Source organism: Manacus candei, unplaced genomic scaffold (genome assembly GCF_025592945.1).
Source record: "Manacus candei isolate 608988 ecotype Guabito, Panama unplaced genomic scaffold, ASM2559294v1 h1tg000043l, whole genome shotgun sequence".
NCBI lineage: Eukaryota > Metazoa > Chordata > Aves > Passeriformes > Pipridae > Manacus > Manacus candei.
In genome coordinates this window covers 5,772,757-5,795,069 of record NW_026138091.1, presented here as the reverse complement: position 1 = coordinate 5,795,069, position 22,313 = coordinate 5,772,757, and the positions used below count along the sequence as shown (strand labels likewise).

Below are 22,313 nucleotides of genomic sequence, written 5' to 3'. Positions count from 1 at the left end.
CTGACAGTATATTATATTAGTTAATAATATAACACTCGGGCTGTGGGACCTAATGATTCATTTTTCTGTTATTATCAATAAATTCTGCCCAGAGAAAGCCTGGGTGAGGAAAAGAACTTGGTTGGAGTTCTTTCAGGATTCTGAGTTCCTCTGACCTTTTAACTATGTCTCAGTTTTGTGCTTTCATAGAGCAGTGATTTTAATGAGCTTATCACAATTGAGTGAGGTGTGTCATTTCTCAGACACCCTGTGAGATACTGGGCCCATTGACTTAGGGGAGCTAAAACCTCTCAGCACCTGACAGAATTAAATCCCAGCTTCCATGAAACACTGCTGTGGAGAGTAGCTGACTCCAGTAAAACCTTTCAAGTTGAGTCTCTTTTTTTTCACATGTGGAATTGGATGAGCAAATGTTACCAGGGTTTCAACAGCTGGGACTAACCCCATGCATGAACAGCTGGTTCTGAAACTGAGTAGCCCACACAATGAGTGCAAGAAAGATTACCCTGACCTTCCACATATTGATTTTCAAGGTGGTTAGAACAGGAAATGAATTCAGAAATGACAGAAGGTTTAACAAGTTTGTGGTTTCTCTCTGAAAGAGTTTGGTAGAAATCCTAACTATCATTTGCACACTAAACTTGCAGTAACAGTTGTTTTATAGGACCTTTTTTAGGAAAGATTAACATTCAAGTGACATGAGAGACAGTAGTTTTAATTTATGTCTCTGCAATTATCACATCTTCCTTTGTTTGTGTAGCTGCGGAAACACAGGAGCTTCACAACATGGTGGGAAGTGTCCACAGGAGAAGAAGGGCTAAGGACACATAAGTAATTTCCTGCTTTTCTTGTTCAAAAGGTTCACTTTTTTCTTGAGTATATAAAGGAGGGTGTGCCATCAGCTAAAAGAATCAGCCAGCATTAGGCTTTTTCCCTAAGATTAATTTTGTATTAATGCTACTCCATGGATTCCATCAGGATTGCTTCTGCTGTATGAGACAGGAAAACAGGAATATTTCTCCTTCCATTATACATGCTGGGAATATACACAAAGGAATAAGTCTAATGTTCTAATGAATATTAATTCTATAAGAATCCAGAAATTAGATAGGAAATATATAATACAGAAATTTAGAAACATTGGCATAGTCTGGTGAAAATATGAAAATTGCATATTCTACTTAATATGCAATTTGCCAGCACTAAAATACAAACATGCTGTGAGATAGTCTCTCACAATATAGCTGTAATAGCAGAAGAATAAAAAATTACTTGTGTGCTTGTAGACTTACAGGATCTCAGAGATTCTCTTCAGGGTGAACTCACTGACCACTAAAACATCCTTAGTTTGTCTTAATACGGTAAGAGAAATTGTGAATTATGTGTTCTTAAATAGCAGTTCTTAAACCCTTGAACACAGAATAAAGTTTAACCTCAACAGAACATACACTGGAATGAGGGCCAACGAACAACCGAACTTGGTAAGCCAGTTTAGCTTCATATACCCTCATGTCCGTATGAGTATGTACTAGCAAGCTGACTTGTGGCAGTAACTCTCTACACTCTTGCTCTGAATAGATAACCTCATTTTTTTATAATTGCGTTGAAATACAATTTTATTCTAAGTTGCAGGTGATGCTCCACTGGGAATTTTTTGTTTCTGGGAATGGTAGAGAGAGGGTAGAGTCGCAAACCTTACACATGTGCCACACAGCGAAGTGCATGTTTGAGAGCCCTGACTGGTGCGCTTTCCATCTGCAATGCTATTATTTGTAGGCTGCTGTATTTTGAACTGCCTACACTGTTCTCAGCATGAACTGCTGAAAGACAACACTGTAGTGTACAAAGTCCTGCTCATGCCTAAATTATCCACAACAAATTAATGAGAACCTGGTGCTGATTATGTTCAGGCCGTCCTGAGGCAACCACTTAGTGGGCTTAAGGGTTTACTTTTAAAATGCATATTACTGGCTGAGACAACAGACTTGGACCCATGTTTAATTGATGGTGAGACATATTCTAAGTGGTTTAATGCCTCTACCTCAGCATCTAAGGTTTGCTACACAAAAACAATGGGGGAAAAAATCATGTATTTTTAAATAGCTTAGGTCCTAGAACATTTTAAAAGATGTTGAGAATGAGTAAAGATTCTGCTTAGTATGAGGGGACAGTTAAAAGATAGCAGAAACCCACATTTTTTGTTCTTTGTTCTAGGCTTGTCTTACCTCTACTTTTCATAGAATCATAGAATCATTTTTAGGTTGGGAAGAACCCTTAAGTTCATCAAACCTAAAAATTAACCTAACACTACCAAGTCCACCACTAAACCATGTCCCTAAGTGCCATGGCCTCCAAGTCCATGATATTCAAGGAGTCTTGTATTTGCTTTACCTAGAGGTCATTTATCTAAAACAAAAATAGTTTGCAGTGTCTGATGAGAATAGTCAGAGCATAACAAGGTGCTGAGCAACGGCTGCACCCGTCACTCTGGGAGCTCCACAGTGTCATCACTGCAGTTTTGGACATGCATGGCTTCTCAGGAATTCCCTGGTGTCTGACCACATAAGCATATGCTAATACTACAGTGGAGGAGATGCTGTATGACTGACCAGCCAGCCTCGCTTGCCCTACAACTACATACCAAAGACCCGTATAATTAAACCCTAACCAGCACCCACTTTAGAGAGGTAAGTGGACAGGCATAGGAGATCTCATAGTGATGCTAAGGAGATACAGTGTTCTAAGAGGGTAACTAGATATGAACTGGGCCCCAAGGCAGCCTGAAAAAACAGACCTCAGCAGCCCCTCACAGTCTGCTTAGAATCTGTCTTGGTCACAAGGGCCCTGACTGAATGGCTCAAGAAACACAGCATGTTCTGTATCACTCTGTATTAGTATATTATCGTCAGTAATGCATTTTAATGTACTATGTGGGTAGGAATACTTTTAGACAAGGTTTTACAGATTACATACTTTGTTCTAGACTGTTCTGGTTCTGTTGGGTTTTTTTTAATGACTTTTAATTTTCTTATTTAATGGTTATGATTTCACCACATAATTTTTACCAGACAGTTGTTAATTTTTTTCTAGAACACTTGGTATAGTTTATCATGGGAGGATAATGTCTGTAACAGACCAACCCAAGTCTCTTCAAGACAGCTGTGGCAAACAGCCTTCTGATTCCATCAGCACTTCCAACTGCTGCCTCTTCACCTTCTTCCTTAGGTGTTCATTGTGGTACAGAACCAGTACTGCCTGTGCCCCACTGAGCTGGTACTTTCCAGTCTGCAGGCCTCTTTGGGTACCTATATGGAAAGAAAGCTTTCAGGTATTTCTCCTAAAAACAAGTGCTTTGATGACATTATCTTACAAGCCCCTTGCAAGTACCTGTTTGACCTGTTGGAGTGGGTCCAGAGGAAGGCCACAAAAATGATGAGAGGACTGGAGTACCTGCCCTGTGAAGATAGGCTGAGAGAACTGGTGTTGTTCAGTCTGGAGAAGAAAAGGCTCCAGGGAAACCTTATTGTGGCCTTTTGATACTTAAGGAGGGCTTATGAGAAAGATGGGGACAAACTTTTTTGGTAGGACCTGTTGCGATAAGACAAGAGGTACTGTTTTTAAACTAAAAGGGGGTAGATTTAGACTAGATATGAGTGAGAGATCTTCGGCATAGGTGGCGCCATCAGAGAGGTGGTAGATGCCTCTTCCCTGGAAACATTCAAGATCAGGCTGAACAGGGCTCTGAGCAACCTGATCTTTTTGAAGCTGTCCCTGCTCATTGGAGGGGGTCGGACCAGATGGACTTTAAAAGTCCCTTCCAACCTAAATTATTTTATGATTCTAAGTAATCTGTCACTCATGAACACTCACTGGATTTGTTTGCAAGAAAGGGAAGACTAATCTTCTATCATTACAGGTTAGTTCACACCTTTGGGTAATAAAAGCTGCGTGAGCAGGAAAAAGGATCAATAAAACCCTAATTCATTTTGCTCTCTAATTTCTGAGAACCATACACTTTCTCCTGTGAGATGCTTAATACTTATTTCTGTCCTGGGAAATGAAGTCTGTTGATCTCATCCTGTGTAGCGCTGCTCTGGAAAGTGCTGATATGTTCAGTATGGCCAGTATTAGAAAGAAAAAAGTTTTGTGGCCACTCAACAGGACATATTTCAGATTCCTGAGGGTAAGACTTGGTGTGAAAGAATTAACCTTTCCTTTGTCTTTGAGTATTTAGGCTTTGCTTTCTTCTTTTCTTTATATATCCGCCTCTATGATTTTGAAGAGGCTGTTAAAGGCATTGCTATTTGCAGCCAAGGTATTTTACAATTATATTAGCACGTTCCTCCTCTTTATCAACCTAAATCCTGTATGAAAGAGGCTTTTAAACTGAAGTTGCTTGCACTGCATTCAGAAGGAATCAAGATGGGCTTGCCCTTATCTTGAGTTCCACTTCAGACTCCATCAGGTACTACTCCATCTTTGACAGCAGATGGGTTGCAGATGGAGAAAGTGATGGAGAGAGAGAAAGAAAGGCATCCAAACAGGCCCAAGGACACTCACAGGCTTCAAGATGAATGCCTACAGTGCACACAGTTTTAGAAAGAGGACAGGTACCAATATAATGTGTTCCCACTGAGTTAAAATACTGTTTACTATGTGATAGACTAGCTCAATTTTTTACATAGTATGCATAGCAGTCCAAGAGTGTTGAATAAACTGTGCAAGGTATACTGTAGATAGTGTACCTGACTGGAAAGGAGTTGAAACAGGGCACTTAGTGGCTTTGTCTTATCTCAATGTTACGGTGTAAGTAACCCCAGAACGTGCATGAAACCATCTGTGACATCGACACTCAGAAAAGGCACATCATTTAAGATGAAAAACTCCCGCAAGCCCTATGGAAAGATAATTGATATCAATTCTGGCTTTTCTTATCCAGCTTGAAGGTGAACAAGCCCTTCCCCTCTTTAGACTAACTAGAAAAGTATTTTTTTTTCATTCCTGAAACGTTTAAGATATCTGAGAACACTAATGTTATTGCAGTGTTTGATATTCAGATAGCTTTGATGTGCATGTGCAGCTTCTGAAAATTATGAGAAAATACAAAAAGTAATCAGAAAACACCATTTATACACCTGGCAGCCAATGGGAAAAGACACAGGGAGGGCCTGCAGACATCTACAGGGATATTGAGGAAGACAAAGCTTTTTTTCAGCTACAGTGAAGGAAAAGATTAGGTGGGTGTGGATGGGAGAAAGTATGATTGTTTTCTCTGCATGACAGGAGGGGTTGGGGAAATTGTTTATTTCTTTGTACCAGTACAGGAAATGTCTTTGCTTTATACATGTATCTGTGGCATGGGAAGAGGCAAAAAGCAGATTTTTTTTTTTTTTTTTTTTGCTTAGGCATAGGAAAAGGGGAGATTCATTTTTTTTCTCTTCTGTGGAAGGGGATGAAGGGAGGTCTGTCTACACATCTACCAGCTGTTTCAAAAAGGAAAACCTGCGAGGTCTGCATGGACTTCAAAAAAGGTCGGGCATAGGTAAGACAGTTCATTTCAATGCTGTCCCAAGCAGAGCAAATGTTTAGTCATCTATTTTTGGCTGCAGTGACGTTCAAACGGACAAACCAGGAATTCAAAGCATTGTACTCCACTAAGCACGTCGCGCAGTTTGGAAAACAAGGCCAGTACCGCCCATCGCACTCTGCTTTCCCTCGTTCTAGGCTGAGGCACTTACGCCTCCAGGACAATCCCAAAAGCTTCTTTTACCTCACTACCATTTTTTTAAGTTTTCATCCCTCTACACATTTCAAGTTATTTAATCTTCCTCCTACGGGGCCACCTTTGTCCTTCCAGTCCGGCAGAGCGAACCCCGCTGCCTGAGGAGCGGGAGAGGAGCTCCTCTCCCCTCCCCGCGATTCCCACACACGCCGACTTTCCCGCCGGCATCTCCCCCTTGCCCGTGACAACCACGGGCCTTGTCGGGGCGGGGGCTGGCCGGGCGGCCTGTGCCTGTGCCTGTGCCTGTGCCTGTGCCTGTGTCTCTCCCTGCCCGGCACAGACATGGCTGTGCCGCCGGGGTGACCAACGGCCGGGCGCGCGCCCGGGCCCAGCGCGGCGGCCGTTGTGCGGGCGCGGGGACGCGCGGCCGGCGCGGCCGTTGTGCGGGCGGGGGCACGTGCGGGGCCCGGGGGGAGCCGCGGGCCGCGCCGCCTCGGCGGCGGCGGAGCGGTAGGGAACGCGAGGGAGCGGCAGGGAGGGACGGAGGGAGGGGACGCGGGCGGCGGGGCGGGGACTGCCGCTGCTGTGCGCTGTTTGTCCCCGCTCCGCCGCGCGAGGAGGAGGGTTCCGTCCGGCCGCCTGCTGCTGCTCCCTCCTCCGTGCGAGGGGACCGGGGCGATCGGGGCGGGGGCGGGGGAGGTGATGAGCTTGGGCCGGGGGCTGCGGCGGCGGCCCGGCTGCTGCTGCTGCGGCTGCGGCGGGAGGCGACGGCGGGCCGTTGGAGGGTCTGTCCGTCGGGCCCGGAGCCAGGGGGATGCAGCGCAGGACGTGTCTGGGCCTGGGTGTAGCTGATCGGAGAAGAGAGGCAGACACCGCCCGGAGAGGCCGAGGAGCAGCGGAGGAGAGCCACCCTGACATGCCTTTTCCTCTCCCTCCTCTCCAGCGGCCATGTTAACCAGAAAACCCTCAGCTAGCGCCGCCGCTGGTGCTGCCTACCCAGCTGGTAAGGAGCGAGTGGGCCGCCGCGATAGCCACCGCTGGGCCGGGCTGCGGAGGCCCGGCGGAGGGGGGACGGAGGACGGGGGGCTCGGGCGCCCTGCGGCTGGCGCCGCAGCGGTGCCGTGTGTGCCGAACACTGATCCACCCACCCCCCCGCGGCAGCCGAGCCCGGGGGGGGCTGCCGGGGGCTGCACGTTGGGCTCCGGCGAGCTGCTCTCTTGCGGGGTGGCGAGTTTGTCTCGGGGGAGAGAAAACACTTGGGGAAACGACCCAGGGAGACCTGGGGGTCGCCGCGAGTGCCAGAGCGGCCGCGTTTGACAAGGGGCAACGGTGTTCGCCTCTGCTTCGCGCTGCAGACTTGTGAACTCCCGGCAGGTCCCCGGCGGCGCCGGGATTTCGCCGGGCCAGACGGCTGGGGGGGACGGGCAGCCGTCCAGCCTCGAGGCGTGCGCGGAGCAGAGCCGGCTCGTTCTCCCGGTTAGGCGCCTGCCGGTGGCGGGTTAATCTCGGATGAAGGGTTTAGCCGGGCGAGCATGGCCCGCCTGCGCTATTAGCCGGATCGGTGCGTGTGTGCGCCGCGGCGGTGATTAGCTTTTAATGGCTTCTGCCCAAAGCAAGACGGGCGGCGGTGCCGGCCGAGCGCCGGGGCCGCCGCCGCCCCGACGAGGCCCGAGGGGCCGCCGCTGCCCTCCGCGCTCACCCCTCTGCTCTCCGCAGGCAGGGCAGGGGACAGCGGCCGCCCGCTGCAGTCTTCCCCAGGCACTGGAGCCGGGGTCTCCCGGGCAGGAGCTGGGACCGGCCCGCCATCGCCCCTCGCATTGCCGCCGCTCAGGGCCAGCAACGCCTCCCACACGGTGAGCCGGGGTACAGGGCGGGGGGTGGATGGGGTGCGGGGAACGGGCGTCTGACCCCGGGGTTTCGCCGCGCCGTCGCCGCTCGCCGCGTGTGCCCCGCGGAGGGACCGAGTGCTCACGGGCACCCAGAGGCTCATGGTGCTGAAGCAAAGCGCGTTGAATTTCTGCAGACTCGGATGAAATGTGCATGTTTGCTGTGAGGCTGGGACCCTGTCATTGCACACGCTGCTTTCTCTTGCCCCAGCTCCCCTTTCAGTCTGATTTTATGTCTCATTTTCAGTGACAAATTCGATCTTTCACACTCTCGTAGACGAGCTATTCTGGTAAATGTATTTTTTGAGATGACATTGTTTTGGCAATGAGGTTAGTCACTGTGATTAAAGGGTTGCATGAACTGTGGTGAAAAATGAAGACTACTTTCTCCTTTATATGTCTGATTAGCTCAGGCCGATCAGTCTCTTCCCTAGAAATAGCTATCGCTGTGCTCAGGGACAATGATTGGATGAATCTACCTTTATTGCTGCAGTAGTTTACCTATAAAGAAATAACCGCTGATGGCATGAAAAGGATGTTATTTTCTGGTTCTGTGATATCTCACATTGTCTCCCACTTCTAGTTAATCTACTAGGAATGAAACTTCCTAAGTATGACACTATATATGGATAAGAGAAGATATCTCTGTCCTGAAGTCATGACAGAGTAGAGAGAGGGGTCTCTATGCTGTCATGTTAACACTAAATATCTGAAATTTTTATTGCATACATTTCCTTTTAGACTGTGAAACATTTCATACTGACCCTGAAAGGCATTGATGGCATACTTTTCATGGAATAAATGAGTTCTTCGTGGAAGCTCACATACTATCTTTGTAAACATATGGCAGAACTTTAAATGGTAGTGTGACTATGGGCTAGTGGAAGGTAAAACTATGCATTTAGATATTAGTGTTTCAGTGACTTTCCATGTAGCTTCTGGGGTAAAAGCATCTTATTCAAGTCCATTTATAGAAAGAATTGGCTTAATTCAAAAAATCAGTATATGTTGGATATTCTCAAAAGGAATGATGAGTATTCTGCAAATTCAAGGTGGAGCTGCATGCTTGAAATCAACATCATTGTATATTTATGTAGCTAGGGTGTATGTCTGAATTGTTCATTACTATGAAAGGCCAGTTTTTTCATATTTGTATGCCAGTTAAGTGCTGCTTGATTTTAGAGTTGGGGCAACAGCTTAGGGTTTTTTTAATAAAATTATAGAAGAGGGAATATAGTACAAACAGCCTGGACCCCAGTCATGGAAGTGCATTTACAGTAGGGCCCGCAAATATCAGGGGCCCACATGTAGCAGAGCCCAGACTTAATTTAGAATTTGTGAAAGTGTGGTGGTTTAGCTATTTATCTGTGACTACTTACTAATTTTGGAAGTATAGAATTTTGATATTTTTATACATAGATTTTTGTGTATGTGTATTATATGGTGTCTGTGCATAAATAGATACATATGTAAAAATGAAGTCCTTATGAAAGCATTCAGGGAGTGTTCAAGTGTTATATTTCTGTCTCAAGTATTTTTATAAGTACATTATTTTGTATGGATGGATATGTTTATATATAGCATATGTATGTATGTGTGTAAATAGAGATTAAATAATTATGGAAGCACACAGGGATGATCAAGCATTATATGACTGTGCTTCATGTCCCTCTAGATTCTGACTGTTCCAAACTCTGCCTTGCCTTTGTGATACAGGGCCTACTCTACAGTATTTATTTAGCCTTGGGTGCTATTATGGAAACACCTCAGACTGCCTTTCTGAATTTCATTGGTGATTATTTTGTGGTTGGCTAACATAACTTTTTGCGGTAAGGATCAGATATGACATCGGAATGCTGGATTTTGCCCTAAAAAAAAAGGGCAGTATCTGTTATGTGATCTTACTGTAAACTCAGTCCTACTGACCTCAGCTGACACTGACAGATTGAAACCATTGGCTTTACATCCCACCACTTCATTCAGACCTAGCTGAAATGAAACATTTCAGTTTTCTTAAATGATTTTCCTTCTTTGTGTTCATTTGCTTATTGTCTTTTCATCTCCATTGTATCTATGTGACTTCTCTAATAGCTAAAAATTGAGTATTTGTGTTCAAACTTCCAGAAGGTACAGCGTGCTTAAATGGGTGAACTTGTTGATGTTTGGGTATAAGTGTGTGCATTGTGTGTATACTAGTTGTGAAGAGAAACTGAGATTGAGCTTTGTTTAAGCTGAAAAGTTTTTCTTTTAATTCATACAGAGAAGAAATCTACTACCTATCATGTTCCTTGCAGTAGAGAGTTGTGTCATCTAGCCTCTAGTGAAACTGTGGTCTCCTAGTTTCAAGTGAAATGTCATTGTTTGGTAGATTATAGTAGCATGAGTGGAAGGGGGGGAATATGCTGTTTTACACAGGCTTCATAAAACCGGACAGAGGTTTTGGTTGCAGTCTCTCCGAGCACAGCACCCTTTGTTGCTAAGCAGGCAGTTGTGTGTTGTACCAGGGAAAGGTTTTGCTTATTTTTTTTTAAGTCTGGCTTCATCCTAGGCTTATTTGTGTCTACTTCCATCCTTGACTATCTTTTTTGCCTTATGGTCGAAATCAAGAATTTATTTCCAACATGTCATTCTCTTCATTTTCCTCTCCAAAGTCATTGCTTTCTCTTTTGAGGGCTTAAGTTCTTGCCTTGATGATTGGAACCTTTTCCTGTTCATTCTCTCCTGTTTCACTGTGGTGTTCTAACATCCACTTGACATGCAGCAGTAGAGATTATATTGCTTGCCTGCTGCTCTGTTTGTGTAAATCCCCACCCGTCTGTGAGTCCCTCTTCAAGACTTGTCTCTGTCTTCTACCTACCTCCATCTCTGTTCTTTCTTACTTGGCATGTATCCCTGCATTCTGCACTCTAACTGTTTCTTTTGCAGTAAAGCAGTATTAATGTTTTTATCCTCTTCTCTAGTACTGTAACAACAACGCATTTACAGTGCATGATTCAGTTCCCTCCCTCTTCAAGCCTTTTCTAAGATTTCTGTATGGCAAGCCTATTTTCTTTTGCCACCACAGTTGAATGCTCTTTCATGTACTTTTGCATCAATCATTCAGTATTAATCTTAATGTTTTTAAATTTAATTTTTAAAAATTAATTTACATTATAATGGAACAGATTCCTGAACGCTGTTAATATGAGGATCTGGTATGTCACATGCTGCAAATTTTTATTGTGGGCATCTGCTTTAAAGGAGGTAAAACCCCAAAAAATACCTTCCTGTTGTGGTGTTTTCATGTATTAAATTGCAACAGAAATGCTGTCACGTTAAGTGAAATAACTATGCAGTCATGACCTGGATTTCACTATATCTAGTTTTCTTTGGATATTTCTCCTTCTATATAAAACTTGAATCTAGAGGGAAAATGAAGCTATCTTTTAAGGGTGAGGAGGGGTGGGCAAGGAGTCTCTGAAATTTGGGCTCCAACAATTGGTAACTGTGCTTGCGGGGACTGCAGTACATCTAGGCACATCTCTCATATTTGTATACTTCAGCTTATTTGCGTTGTCTGTCCTTTTGGGTTTCATCATGTGTAATAAGTGCAGGGTGTCCCAGAAATGTTCAAACTCACTGTACCCTTGGAGTCCTAACAGGATGAAAAAAAATTAAGAGTTGGTATCATTCTTCAGCCATAGTTCTGTCTGTGAACATATGTGCTGTCTAAAGTTTACTTTTCAAAAAAATGAGTTTATATTGACCAGATACAACAACAACAAAAAATCCCAATGGTGTGTTTTTTCTACAGCTCTTGTTGAGCCACAAGCTCAACAGGGGCTTAATCTTTTTTGGTGTATAAGATTCATACTCCTAATACAACCATTATGATAATCCAGCATTATTATGGTACTAATTAGCAAGTATTTCCTCTGAGCAGAGGAATGCTGCTGATTTAGTTTATCAAGGAAAAAGAAGGCCTTTTGTACATTTCAGGCTGTAATCAACAAAATAGGCAGTGAAGCATGCTACACCTGATTCCATATGCCTTTAGTGTGTTAGACACAGTAGGGCTGAAATTGGCACACCCAGAAATGCTGTAAAGAGAGGGGTATAGAGTGTAACAATTATTCTTTAATTAAGTTACTACTTTAGAACACTCTTTCTCCCTTGTCCTCATCTATGCGAAATAATAGCAGATAGTAACATCTTATTCCTGTGCAGTATTTCAACAGGCCATCATGATTGCTTTATTATTAAGATTTATTTTATTTTAGATTCTGATTGACAGCAAAATCTTTTTTTCTGTGGTTTTGCTCAAAATAAAAAGATAATATATAGCTGAATCATGGTCCTACCTTGGATGGTTTTATAGGGTGCTAATAATCACAGCAAGTGATTGTTACAAAGCTGGAATGTGATACAATTACATAATATCTTGATGCTTTTAAAATTGAGAAGAGGTATATGCTCCAGTGGTGTTCAGTCCTATAGGTATAGTCTTGTAGAAGGTCTTGAAACAGACCAATGCATTGGCTGAGTGTTACTGCAAAGGAATTGTCAATGGATTTGCCTTCTTGTTAGCAAAGTGGACTCATCTTTATGCTACTTCTGTGTTGTTACAGGTCCGTAGTCTAAGTATAGTAAGTTACTGTTCTGTCTCTAAACCCGTTTGTGCAGACAAAGCAAAAAAACCAAACCCCAAGTACTCCTACCCCCCAAATAAAAGTTTTGGGGTTTATTTATTTATTGATTGATTTATTGATTATAGTTTAGGGCGTATTTTTGCTTTGTTTTGTTTTGCTTTGCTTGATGTATCTATTTCAAAGAGTAAGTGAATGTTTTCGGCATAGTCATCAACTTCCATAAACTGAACAAACCAAAGTTAAAGTAAAATCGTAACATCAATGTTGAAATTATGAAAAACTATTGAGAGAGAAAAAAACATTCCATTGTAACACTTACTGTTATGTAATTGATGTTACCAGAAGATTCAGGAAGATGAGTTCTTTGAGTTCAAACTTACCTGTTATTTCAATATGTTTTATAGACAAGTGTGTACATCAGTTTTTGAAGATGTGTGCTACAAAAATGTGTAAATCTTAGAAGGTGTGGATGGGTTTGAGCACAGGCAATACAGCATATAATAAGTAAGCTTCGTAAGTGCTCACAGGTGGTCAACTGTGTAGGCTGTTGGTTCTGCAGAAGCAAAATGGAAACGTGTTGTAGACCTCTTAGCCTTATGGTTTTAGTTGAAAAGCTTCTTTGTATTGAGAACAGTTTGGTACTGGACTAAGAAGACTATAATCCTTTGTAGCTTCTCAAGCCCATTAGTTGTAGTTCAGGAACTTACAGTGTCACTGGTGAAGCCTATGGACCTTGTAAGTAGTGCAAGCCTGAACTTGACAGCAATCTCAGACACTCAGTAGCCAGGAGTAGATAGGCAGAGCAAAGGGGTGGTGCAAGTCCAACCCTCATCCAGCTTGGAAATAGAAGATGTGGTGATTCTTGTGCAGGCAGTACTCTGAGATAAGTCCATTTTTCATATTGACTTTGTAGTTGTGATATGTCTCATAGCTCTGAAATTCCTGTCGGGCTTTTTGAAAGAAGAGCTCTCTTCTTCCCCACAACTTTTGGAATAGAGTCTGTGCTAATGTGGTGTCTTTTCTTCCACGAAGAAAACCAGTGCTACTGTCTGCATCTGCATTTGCATTCCCAAGTAGCAACTGACTGAAACTGGCAAAACCAGTCACTTTGGATTTGGATTGAAGTTGGGATAATGCTGGTGATTTCATTCTGCTGCTTAAAGAAGAAGAGCCAACTTGTCAGCAACAAAAGAAACCATGAGACTGCCTGAAGGTGCAGGAAGCAGAGCTACGTGGTTTACACTTTAGAATGTGTTTGCAAACACACTTTTAGAAAAAAGAACTCTTTAGTCCCTTTTGAGAGGGAATAAATATTTGGGCTTTTCCCAAGCCTTGAAGAAGTTCTCAATGCATATATTGACATAAACAGTGCTTAGGAAGGGTAGAAGATAGTTAACTCTGAAAACAGGTGACTGGAGAGAAAAAAAAATTGATTCAAGGTGTGAACTGTGGCAATGAGTATTTGGATTAAGAAATGCTTAAAGATGGTTTTCTCTGCTATACTCTTTCTACTCATTGTCTACATTAGTGTTGTCTACTCCCAGTTTGTGCAGATATGTTCTGCTTTGTTGTTCAACTAGTGCTGCAGAAGACGTATTTGTACCTGGAATTTCCTAGCTTGAGTCCTTGTATGGTTACTCTGCTGCTTCATTGTGCCTTTCTTACACAGTTCTGCAATGCTGCATGTGCTGAACCTCTGACATCTTACTAAACTAGATCTGTTTCTGAGATGGGTGATTTAGCAGCTCTTGCGGCTGATTTTTTTTTCTTTGCAGTAACTGCTGTTCATATAGAGGATCAGGGCAACCTTCAGGAAACTGCTACTACAGTGCACCTCAAACTTGACCTGAAGGAATTGCCTGTAGGCTTGATAAGCTGATTAAGTCTTCCTGATGATTTAATTTCTGGTGCTTTTGAGACATCAAACTAGGAAAGGAATTCTTGTTGATTTCCTGTATGTCTTCACCCTGCTTAAATGTTACAAACGTCTTTGCTCTGAATTATGATTGTGTGGTAATGCTTTCTGTGAGATTGATTAAATTCAATAGTGTGAGCCTAAATTTCTCTGCAAACAAACATACACAGTCAAACTGCAGTGGTGAACTAAAATGAACCAGTTATTCAACGTGAGTCAAAATGGAATCAGAAGAGCAGTGAACAAGACAGAAGCAATCTCTGAGAACACGTGCTCTTCTATTATGTGTTTCAGAGCCGCAGATTTCAAAATATTGTCAAAGGTGAAGCCTGTGTCCAGCTGGCAAGTCTTTGGGAACAAGTTACTGAATTTGCAAAAACAGACTTCTGCCATATCAAACTGATGCCTTAACAGAAGCACAAAGTATGCTCGAGTCTGTGTTGCGTGGCTACGTTTTCTCATTAGGAAGCACTTCTGCTGTTGTAGCACAGATTTCATTGCCTTATATTACAGCACACAGCTGTCATTTTCTGATTTCATTTCAGCAATCTTAAGTGAACGGGGAATGTGTTATCCTTAGATGCCTACTAAAAATAAGGTTTGGATGAAAAGTGCTCTCAGTCCTGGCTTGATATCTGTCTGACATATCAGTGAACTTTTCACTAGTAATTTGGCATAAATATTAAGACCGGTGAATCAGCTTGAGAGACAGCAGGGGAATTCTTCCCACATTTGTATAAGACCAGACATAAGACAAATTAATTTTCCTCTACTTTAGAGCAAATGAGGAATTCTAAGGACAGCTATTTTAGTAGCACCTATATGCTTGTAAATTTCTTGTTTCTCCTTAAAAATAACAGGTTTAGTGTAGTAGTTGTTTGCTGGAAAATGCTCAGTGCAGGTATTACGTCTCTTGTGAACACTGTCAAGAACAAATGTAATTTCTAAAATCAACTATTGTTTTTTTTCCATTCCTTTAAAATAAAGTTACTTGTATGTTCCTTAAGGCAAAGATTTCCTTTCTACTCAAGTGTGCATCAGGCCTCAAATCTCATCTTAGTTAAGAGTTATTGTAAGACTGGTGTGGGAAAGTGCTAAAAGCTGTGCTTATTCTTCATTGATAGGAATGTTTTGTTGAATTGTGACTGTCTCAATTGCAAGCAGTAAATGACATTTCTTGAACTTCAGAAATGTTCTTTTTCTCTTTGTGCATGTCACAGCACATTCCTTATTGCTTAAAAATATATCTGGAACTTTTGATATATAGCAAATTTAGGGACAAGTTAAAATCTTGATTTCTGAAAATAGGTGACTGGGAGAGCCTTAGCCATGTAAGTTCTAGCAGGCATTGTATATTGATCTCCAGGGTAAAACTGATACTGTTTTCTACGAAGTCTGATGTCCCTCAGGCATGCATCTTGATGTTGTAGGACTGCTGCCTTGAAAATTCCTTGGAGAAATTGTTAGCTTATAACAGTAGCGCATTTGTGATTGCCTTGTTGGAAACATTTTGGAGAGTCATGAAAATAGTATTTGAGAAACAAGGATCGGGAAATTTAATAGCATCCAGCAGTATCACAGTGTATGTGCTGTATTTCTTAGATTGTCTGCAAACAACTGACTTCTAAGAAAATACTTCATTTTGAGGTTATTTAGGCAGAATGGTGAGTTGCAGAATGAATGTTGAAGCATAGAGTTCCTGTCTTTCTTGTTAACTGGGTATGTATTTATTTTTGATTCTAGGTTGGAGGCAGTAAGCACACAATGAATGAGCACCTCCATGTTGGTAGCCATGGACAAATCCAGGTTCAGCAGCTCTTTGAAGATAATAGTAACAAGAGGACGGTTCTGACAACACAGCCAAATGGACTTACAACACTAGGCAAATCTGGATTGCCAGTGGTTCAGGACAGACAGTCAGAGAGTACTCACAGACGACAAGGAAGCTCCAGCTCTTTAAAATCTACAGATGGAACCGGCAAGGTGAAAGCCTCTGTTATCACACCAGAGCAGGCCATGAAGCAATACATGCAAAAATTAACAGCTTTTGAGCATCATGAGATTTTTAGCTACCCTGAAATATACTTCTTGGGTCCAAATGCAAAGAAACGGCAAGGTGTGATTGGTGGTTCAAACAACTGCGGCTATGATGATGACCAAGGGTCTTACATACAAGTACCCCATGATCATATTGCATACAGGTATGAAGTCCTGAAAGTTATAGGGAAAGGAAGCTTTGGGCAGGTGGTGAAGGCCTACGATCACAAGATGCATCAGCATGTGGCACTAAAAATGGTGAGAAATGAAAAACGTTTCCACCGCCAAGCTGCAGAAGAAATTAAGATCCTGGAACATCTCCGGAAACAAGATAAGGATAACAACATGAATGTTATTCACATGTTGGAAAACTTCACATTCCGCAGCCATATCTGCATGACATTTGAGTTGCTGAGCATGAACCTTTATGAATTAATAAAGAAAAACAAGTTTCAGGGCTTTAGCCTGCCTTTGGTTCGCAAGTTTGCCCACTCAATTTTACAGTGCTTGGATGCTTTGCACAAAAACAGAATCATTCACTGTGACCTTAAACCTGAGAACATTCTGTTGAAGCAACAAGGTAGAAGTGGTATTAAAGTGATTGATTTTGGCTCAAGTTGTTACGACCATCAGCGTGTCTACACTTACATTCAGTCACGGTTTTATCGTGCACCTGAAGTCATCCTTGGTGCTCGTTATGGGATGCCCATAGATATGTGGAGCTTGGGCTGTATCCTAGCAGAGCTTCTGACTGGTTATCCACTTTTACCTGGAGAAGATGAAGGAGACCAGCTGGCTTGTATGATTGAACTATTGGGCATGCCTTCTCCAAAACTCTTAGATGCATCCAAGCGAGCCAAAAACTTTGTGAGCTCTAAGGGTTATCCCCGCTATTGCAGCATCACAACCTTGTCTGATGGCTCTGTAATACTTAATGGTGGACGCTCTCGGAGGGGAAAACTGCGTGGCCCACCAGAGAGCAGAGAATGGGGTAACGCATTAAAGGGATGTGATGATCCCCTCTTCCTTGACTTCTTAAAACAGTGTTTAGAATGGGATCCTGCTATCCGTATGACACCCAGCCAGGCTTTGCGACATCCCTGGCTAAGGAGACGGTTGCCAAAACCTCCAGCTGGGGAAAAGGCCTCAGCAAAGAGAATTACAGAGAGCACTGGTGCTATAACATCAATTTCCAAGTTACCTCCGACTTCAAGCTCAGCTTCAAAACTGAGGACTAATTTGGCACAGATGACAGATGCCAATGGGAATATTCAGCAAAGAACAGTGTTGCCAAAACTCGTTAGCTGAGTTTGAAAACCCAATGCTGTTAATATGAGAAATACAATGTGGCTGAGCCTTATTTGTATGAAAAATTAGCTCAGATATACATTTTTATTTGCTCAATAAATCTATTCATTTGTATCTTTCAGCACTCATTTTAAATGTAAGAAATGTTGATTTGTTTTTATAAAAACACGGGGACAATGCTTTAAGTTTTTATACTTATTTTTTAAAATGTTTGTCTTCTACAGTACGATTAGCCTTACTGTAACTAGTGTGACACAGTAATAAACATCAGTGGCAGGCCACTGGTTACAACATGACTGTCATGCATTGCAGCGTGGTATCAAAGGTATTAACCTTTCTCTTCCATGACTCATACTAGTTTTCACCTGGGGTAAATTTGGAAGACCACTTTTTGGATTTTATGGGTTTGGTCTTGATTCTGTGAACACTTACACCTATGACTGGCTGGACTCCAGGGAGAACACTCAAAGAATAGTTAAGCACTTGTAAACTTGTCATTTGAAGTGGAGCATGTTACATTGCCATTTTCTGTGTGGTAACCCAGAGAAAGTAGTGGGATCACTAATGATATGATCACCTCCTATGGAATGCTTTCTCTATTCAAAAGTAATGAGCTTTGATTAAAACAAACATTTAAATATGTTGCAAAAAATAAGAATGCCAGGGCTAAAATGACTGTCTTAATTTGCATGCCATGTGGTACAGTGAGAGGAATGGGCAGTCTTGGAAAGCATGAAGATGGCAGTGTGTCTGTTCCTCTGAATTTGAAAGTGACAGATGATTTGGTAAAGCAAAATGTTCTGGACTTCATTTCAGGTCTATAACATTGAGCATTCACACTGAGGTTCTCATTTTTTTTTCTTTCTTCTCTTCTGTTTTTTTCTAATGTGCAGCTTGGTCTCCCAGAATCACATAGACAGAAGTACTCGTTCTGTCAGTTTTATACTGTAACTTCCAGACTGTTATACTACATATATTGCAAGATTGCTTTTACTTCTTCTGACGGTGTTTGTGTGACTGTGAATTCTCTAGTACATTTACACTTCAGATCAAATCTACATGTAGGGACAAACAATGTTACAACGTTGCTTCCTGTAGAGGAGTACTTTACCTTAGACAGCTTAACACTAGTGGGAAACATCCTCAGTGGATAGCTTTTCAGTTGAAAGACACCATCCTAGATAATTTCTAATAAGGGACAATTATCAAAGGAAAGGTAAATGCTTGGAATTTGATTTAATCTTTGGCATCTGTAGCTGAAAATTAACTTTGAAAGAACAGTTAGAGAGATATGTGTAGATTTGTTCGTGTGTGTGTGTGTACTAATGCTTGGTTTTTCTTTCTTCTAACTGCATTCATGGAAGAAAAATGGTCTTTACTGAGGAATAGTACCTAGACCTAGGAAAGAAGTATTCACACGTTGTAGCATGTTTTCAACAGGAACAGTTTGAAATCTGAGATCAGTATTTTAATACGTACAATGGCTGTGGACTACATTGGATGTATAAAACATATGAAAAGGGAATTTTAAACAAAGTAGAACATAATCTAGAAGGGTTTATGGATGTTAAAACAGGACATACTAGAATGGATTGCATTAAACGTCAGTAACTTTGCTTATAAACAACATCTATATGCACATATTTTACTGAGTTACTTGTACAAATTATGAAAAATACTTAAAGCATGGTCCCCTGAGAGGCCAAGAAAGTTTCCGGTTAAGTTCTCCTTCATGTTCATTCATTTACCACTTACAGCTTAATTTTTGTTTGTTTGTTGATTTGTTTTATTTGTAATTTAATGTAAGACTGGGGGAGGGATATTAGGACAAAATGACAGAATTCTCAGGAAACATATCGCTGACCTTCTTGCCAAAAAGTCAACACCTAAAGAAGCTCCAAAAATAATTTCTGAGTAGAGGATGGTATTTGTTGATTGATAACTGTAAAAATTAGACCGTCAATCAACCATTTTTCTTACTTTTTTAAATAGAAAGATAATTTCCTGCCTCTAGTCAAATTAAATTATTTAGTGTTAAATGTTCACAACTTTATACAATGTGTGTAAGTGCAATATGTAAACATGTATGAAATCATGTTAAAAATGAAATATAATAATACAGCTAAGAGAAGTGGATTTTAGCATATGAATACCCAGTAAATTATGGTCAGTAAATTCTGAGTCTGGAAAAGAGATATATTAATTCTCATGTAAAATTAACTGACTCTCTTGACTGTGGGAATACAATATTGTGTATTTTTCTACAGTAACAGGGAATCTTTACTTTCTCCACCACCTACTTGGCTTTACTACTCCTTTCTACCTTAACTCTTCCTGCAAAAGTTAGGAAATAGGGATGCTGATGTTGAGTGAAAGAAGAATCACCTTCCTTAATATATTTTAAAGGAGATATTGATACATGTTCCCGCCTTTCATGTCAACTTAAGGTAAAAATATAATATTCATGGATCATTAATGGGCTACAACCACTAAATTTTCATGTAACCTGTTCTTAATGCCAATAATGCATTTATGATCCACGTTGGTCATAAATGCTACCGGAAACTTAAAGGCCAAAATATAGTATGCAGAGCTATTTTTTTAACTCAGATACAGTGGAACTTCCTCTATGCTAAAGGAGCAGCTACATCATGGTTTTTATGTGATGCAACTGCTTTTTATTGTAGCTTATTTATACCCCTAAAAACAGAGGGGGGAGGACATTGCCTCTTGCTTTGATGTGATTTTATTCTAAGGGCTCTGATAATTAGGCTGATAGAAGTTGGCTTGGAAACAGTGCTTAGTCTCACATGTTACCATTGTCTGGAGATGTCTGAGCTATTTTCAGATTTAGTAATAGCACAGTGTTGTCTTTGGTTGCAGTCTCACTTGGCTCAGTTTCTTGCACCACTGGTTCATTACCACTTAAGTGTGTTGGAACAAGAGAGTGATGCAAGATATGTAGATTAAGGATAGAGGATGGATTGTGCCCTTGGTGTTAACAATGTGCCTTTTGTTACAAATGCCGTGTTGTAGGGCATGCGTCTTGGCCTCTTTAACCCTTGGAATACTGGTTAATAGGGATGAAAACTATTTTTAAGTGCTATACCTGTCTTAAAACATCCTGTAGATGATCCAGGCCTTAATAGAAACAATAAGGCAATCACACTGCTAGGGTGAAGAGGAAACTGTTCTTGTAGTATGTCTCATTAAGGGGTTAAAGATGGCCCTTCCTCATTGGTTGTATTTTAACATCAAATTAATTTTTTTGAAATAAGTTTTTGTTATAGTGACACTAGACAGAAGTCAACTGTATTTGTAAAAATTTACCTCAAACTCTTTAGTTTTATAGTGTGATTTAATCCCAGGGCATTTGGTATGAACCAAAGTGCATTCCTTTTATATGTGCCTGGCTCTTATAAAGGTGGCCAGGGATTTTTACAATTTGGGTGCAAGGCACTTAAGCCACTTTTAACTTGGTGGGTGGTTTGGAGTTATAAATGACTTCATGGGAACGTTGAAAACACTTAAGACATAAGTAGCATCGGGCAATATTAGAATCTTTAGGAAAGGGTGTGCATTGTTTAATGCTCTCCATTTGTTAGTATTTTTTTCTCATCAGTAGTATTTCGGATAAGTACAAAAAGAACTCTTTTTCCAGTCAGCAAAGATTAGAATATTGCCCAGTATAATGCTATGGTAGCATTTAAATAAAATAACATTTGTGAATTATTGTTTCTAGGGGCTTGTACATCTCTGCTACAAATTGTAATTACTTAGTTCAACTGCTACAACTACGTCTAAGCTTGGGTTTTTATTGGGCAACGACTTAGACACGTGACTGTAATATGCTGCAACTGTGTGTACTGAAAACATGTGAAAAATGATTGAATGTGGACTGTGTATATATTTATGTATAATTTTCTGTGAGATGCTGCTGTTGCCACTTAACATTAAAGATGTTGTAGTGGGTTTTAATCCTAGTGGCCAGTTTTATGATACTGTATGTATTGTACAGCTGATGACAGGAGTTGAGACTGTTCTAGTGAATATTTGTTACATTTTACTGTTGTGGCCAGAGATCATTTCAGAATAAAATTTTATGTCCTACTTTACTTCTCTCCACTGGACTTTCGTTTTTTTTCTGGTCATAAAGAGAGCCCTTGGAGTGCTGACGTTTCTTAAATGTGGAAAGGCCTTCTCCTAGCCCGCTGCAGTCAGTGGCAGCAGTGCCTTTGCCCCCCAGCGTGCTTACTTGTATCTGTATATAGTAATTACCCATTGCTGGAGGGTGACTTTTCTGGTGCTTTATGTGTCTTGACAGCCTTGAATATTGCCCAAAGGTTACTTTTGCCCTGAGGTTTCTATAGTTCTTCTCAGGGCTTAGTAATATAATTTGTATTTTTATTTACCCTGTGCTCGAGAGCAAACATCTTTGGCAGGAATTTTGCAGGCATGGGTGTTCTAATTTTTTTTACCTGCTTTAGAAAGATTTTTTAAAGTAACAATAGATCTGGTTTTATAAGAAAATTTGATTGAGAAAGGTGCACCGTGTGTTCTTTTTCTTAAAACTGCTTTAAAAAGACACAGATTTCTGCACTGATATTTGTGTCAGACTGAGTTTTCAGATTTCGTCAGACTTTGTAAAATCCCAAGATAGTGAGAACATACTAAACAAAGCTGTTAGGCTGGACTGAGCTAAGTTCTTTTCACAAATACATCCAGAGTAATTTCACTGTCTTGTAAGTGATTAGCCACATTCTCTGCTTGGTAATATCCATGTATGCCCAGAGCAGTTTCACTGGAAAGCTTTCTGA

General features: G+C 41.4%; 1 protein-coding gene across 3 annotated transcripts; it reads left to right on the top strand.

The window, feature by feature from the left end:
* The first annotated feature begins 6,187 nt into the window (after nucleotides 1–6,187).
* DYRK2 (dual specificity tyrosine phosphorylation regulated kinase 2) lies at nucleotides 6,188–21,611 on the top strand. 3 transcript variants are annotated; one of them, XM_051795800.1, is made up of 4 exons: nucleotides 6,191–6,232; nucleotides 6,666–6,725; nucleotides 7,439–7,575; nucleotides 15,895–21,611. In XM_051795800.1, the coding sequence occupies exons 2-4, from the start codon at nucleotides 6,671–6,673 to the stop codon at nucleotides 17,494–17,496; spliced, it is 1,794 nt and encodes a 597-aa protein (XP_051651760.1). In that variant the 5' UTR covers nucleotides 6,191–6,232; nucleotides 6,666–6,670; the 3' UTR covers nucleotides 17,497–21,611. The 3 variants fall into 3 exon arrangements, with proteins under 3 accessions (XP_051651761.1, XP_051651760.1, XP_051651762.1); XM_051795801.1 differs by lacking the exon at nucleotides 7,439–7,575 and having other exon boundaries at nucleotides 6,188–6,232; XM_051795802.1 differs by lacking the exons at nucleotides 6,666–6,725; nucleotides 7,439–7,575 and having other exon boundaries at nucleotides 6,202–6,232.
* Nucleotides 21,612–22,313: the final 702 nt, after the last annotated feature.

Coding starts and splice junctions, on each gene's coding strand:
- DYRK2 (XM_051795800.1), top strand. CDS start 6,671: ATGTTAACCAGAAAACCCTCAGCTAGCGCCGCCGCTGGTGCTGCCTAC. Junction 6,726..7,438: donor TGGTGCTGCCTACCCAGCTG/GTAAGGAGCGAG, acceptor TGCTCTCCGCAG/GCAGGGCAGGGGACAGCGGC. Junction 7,576..15,894: donor CCAGCAACGCCTCCCACACG/GTGAGCCGGGGT, acceptor TTTTGATTCTAG/GTTGGAGGCAGTAAGCACAC.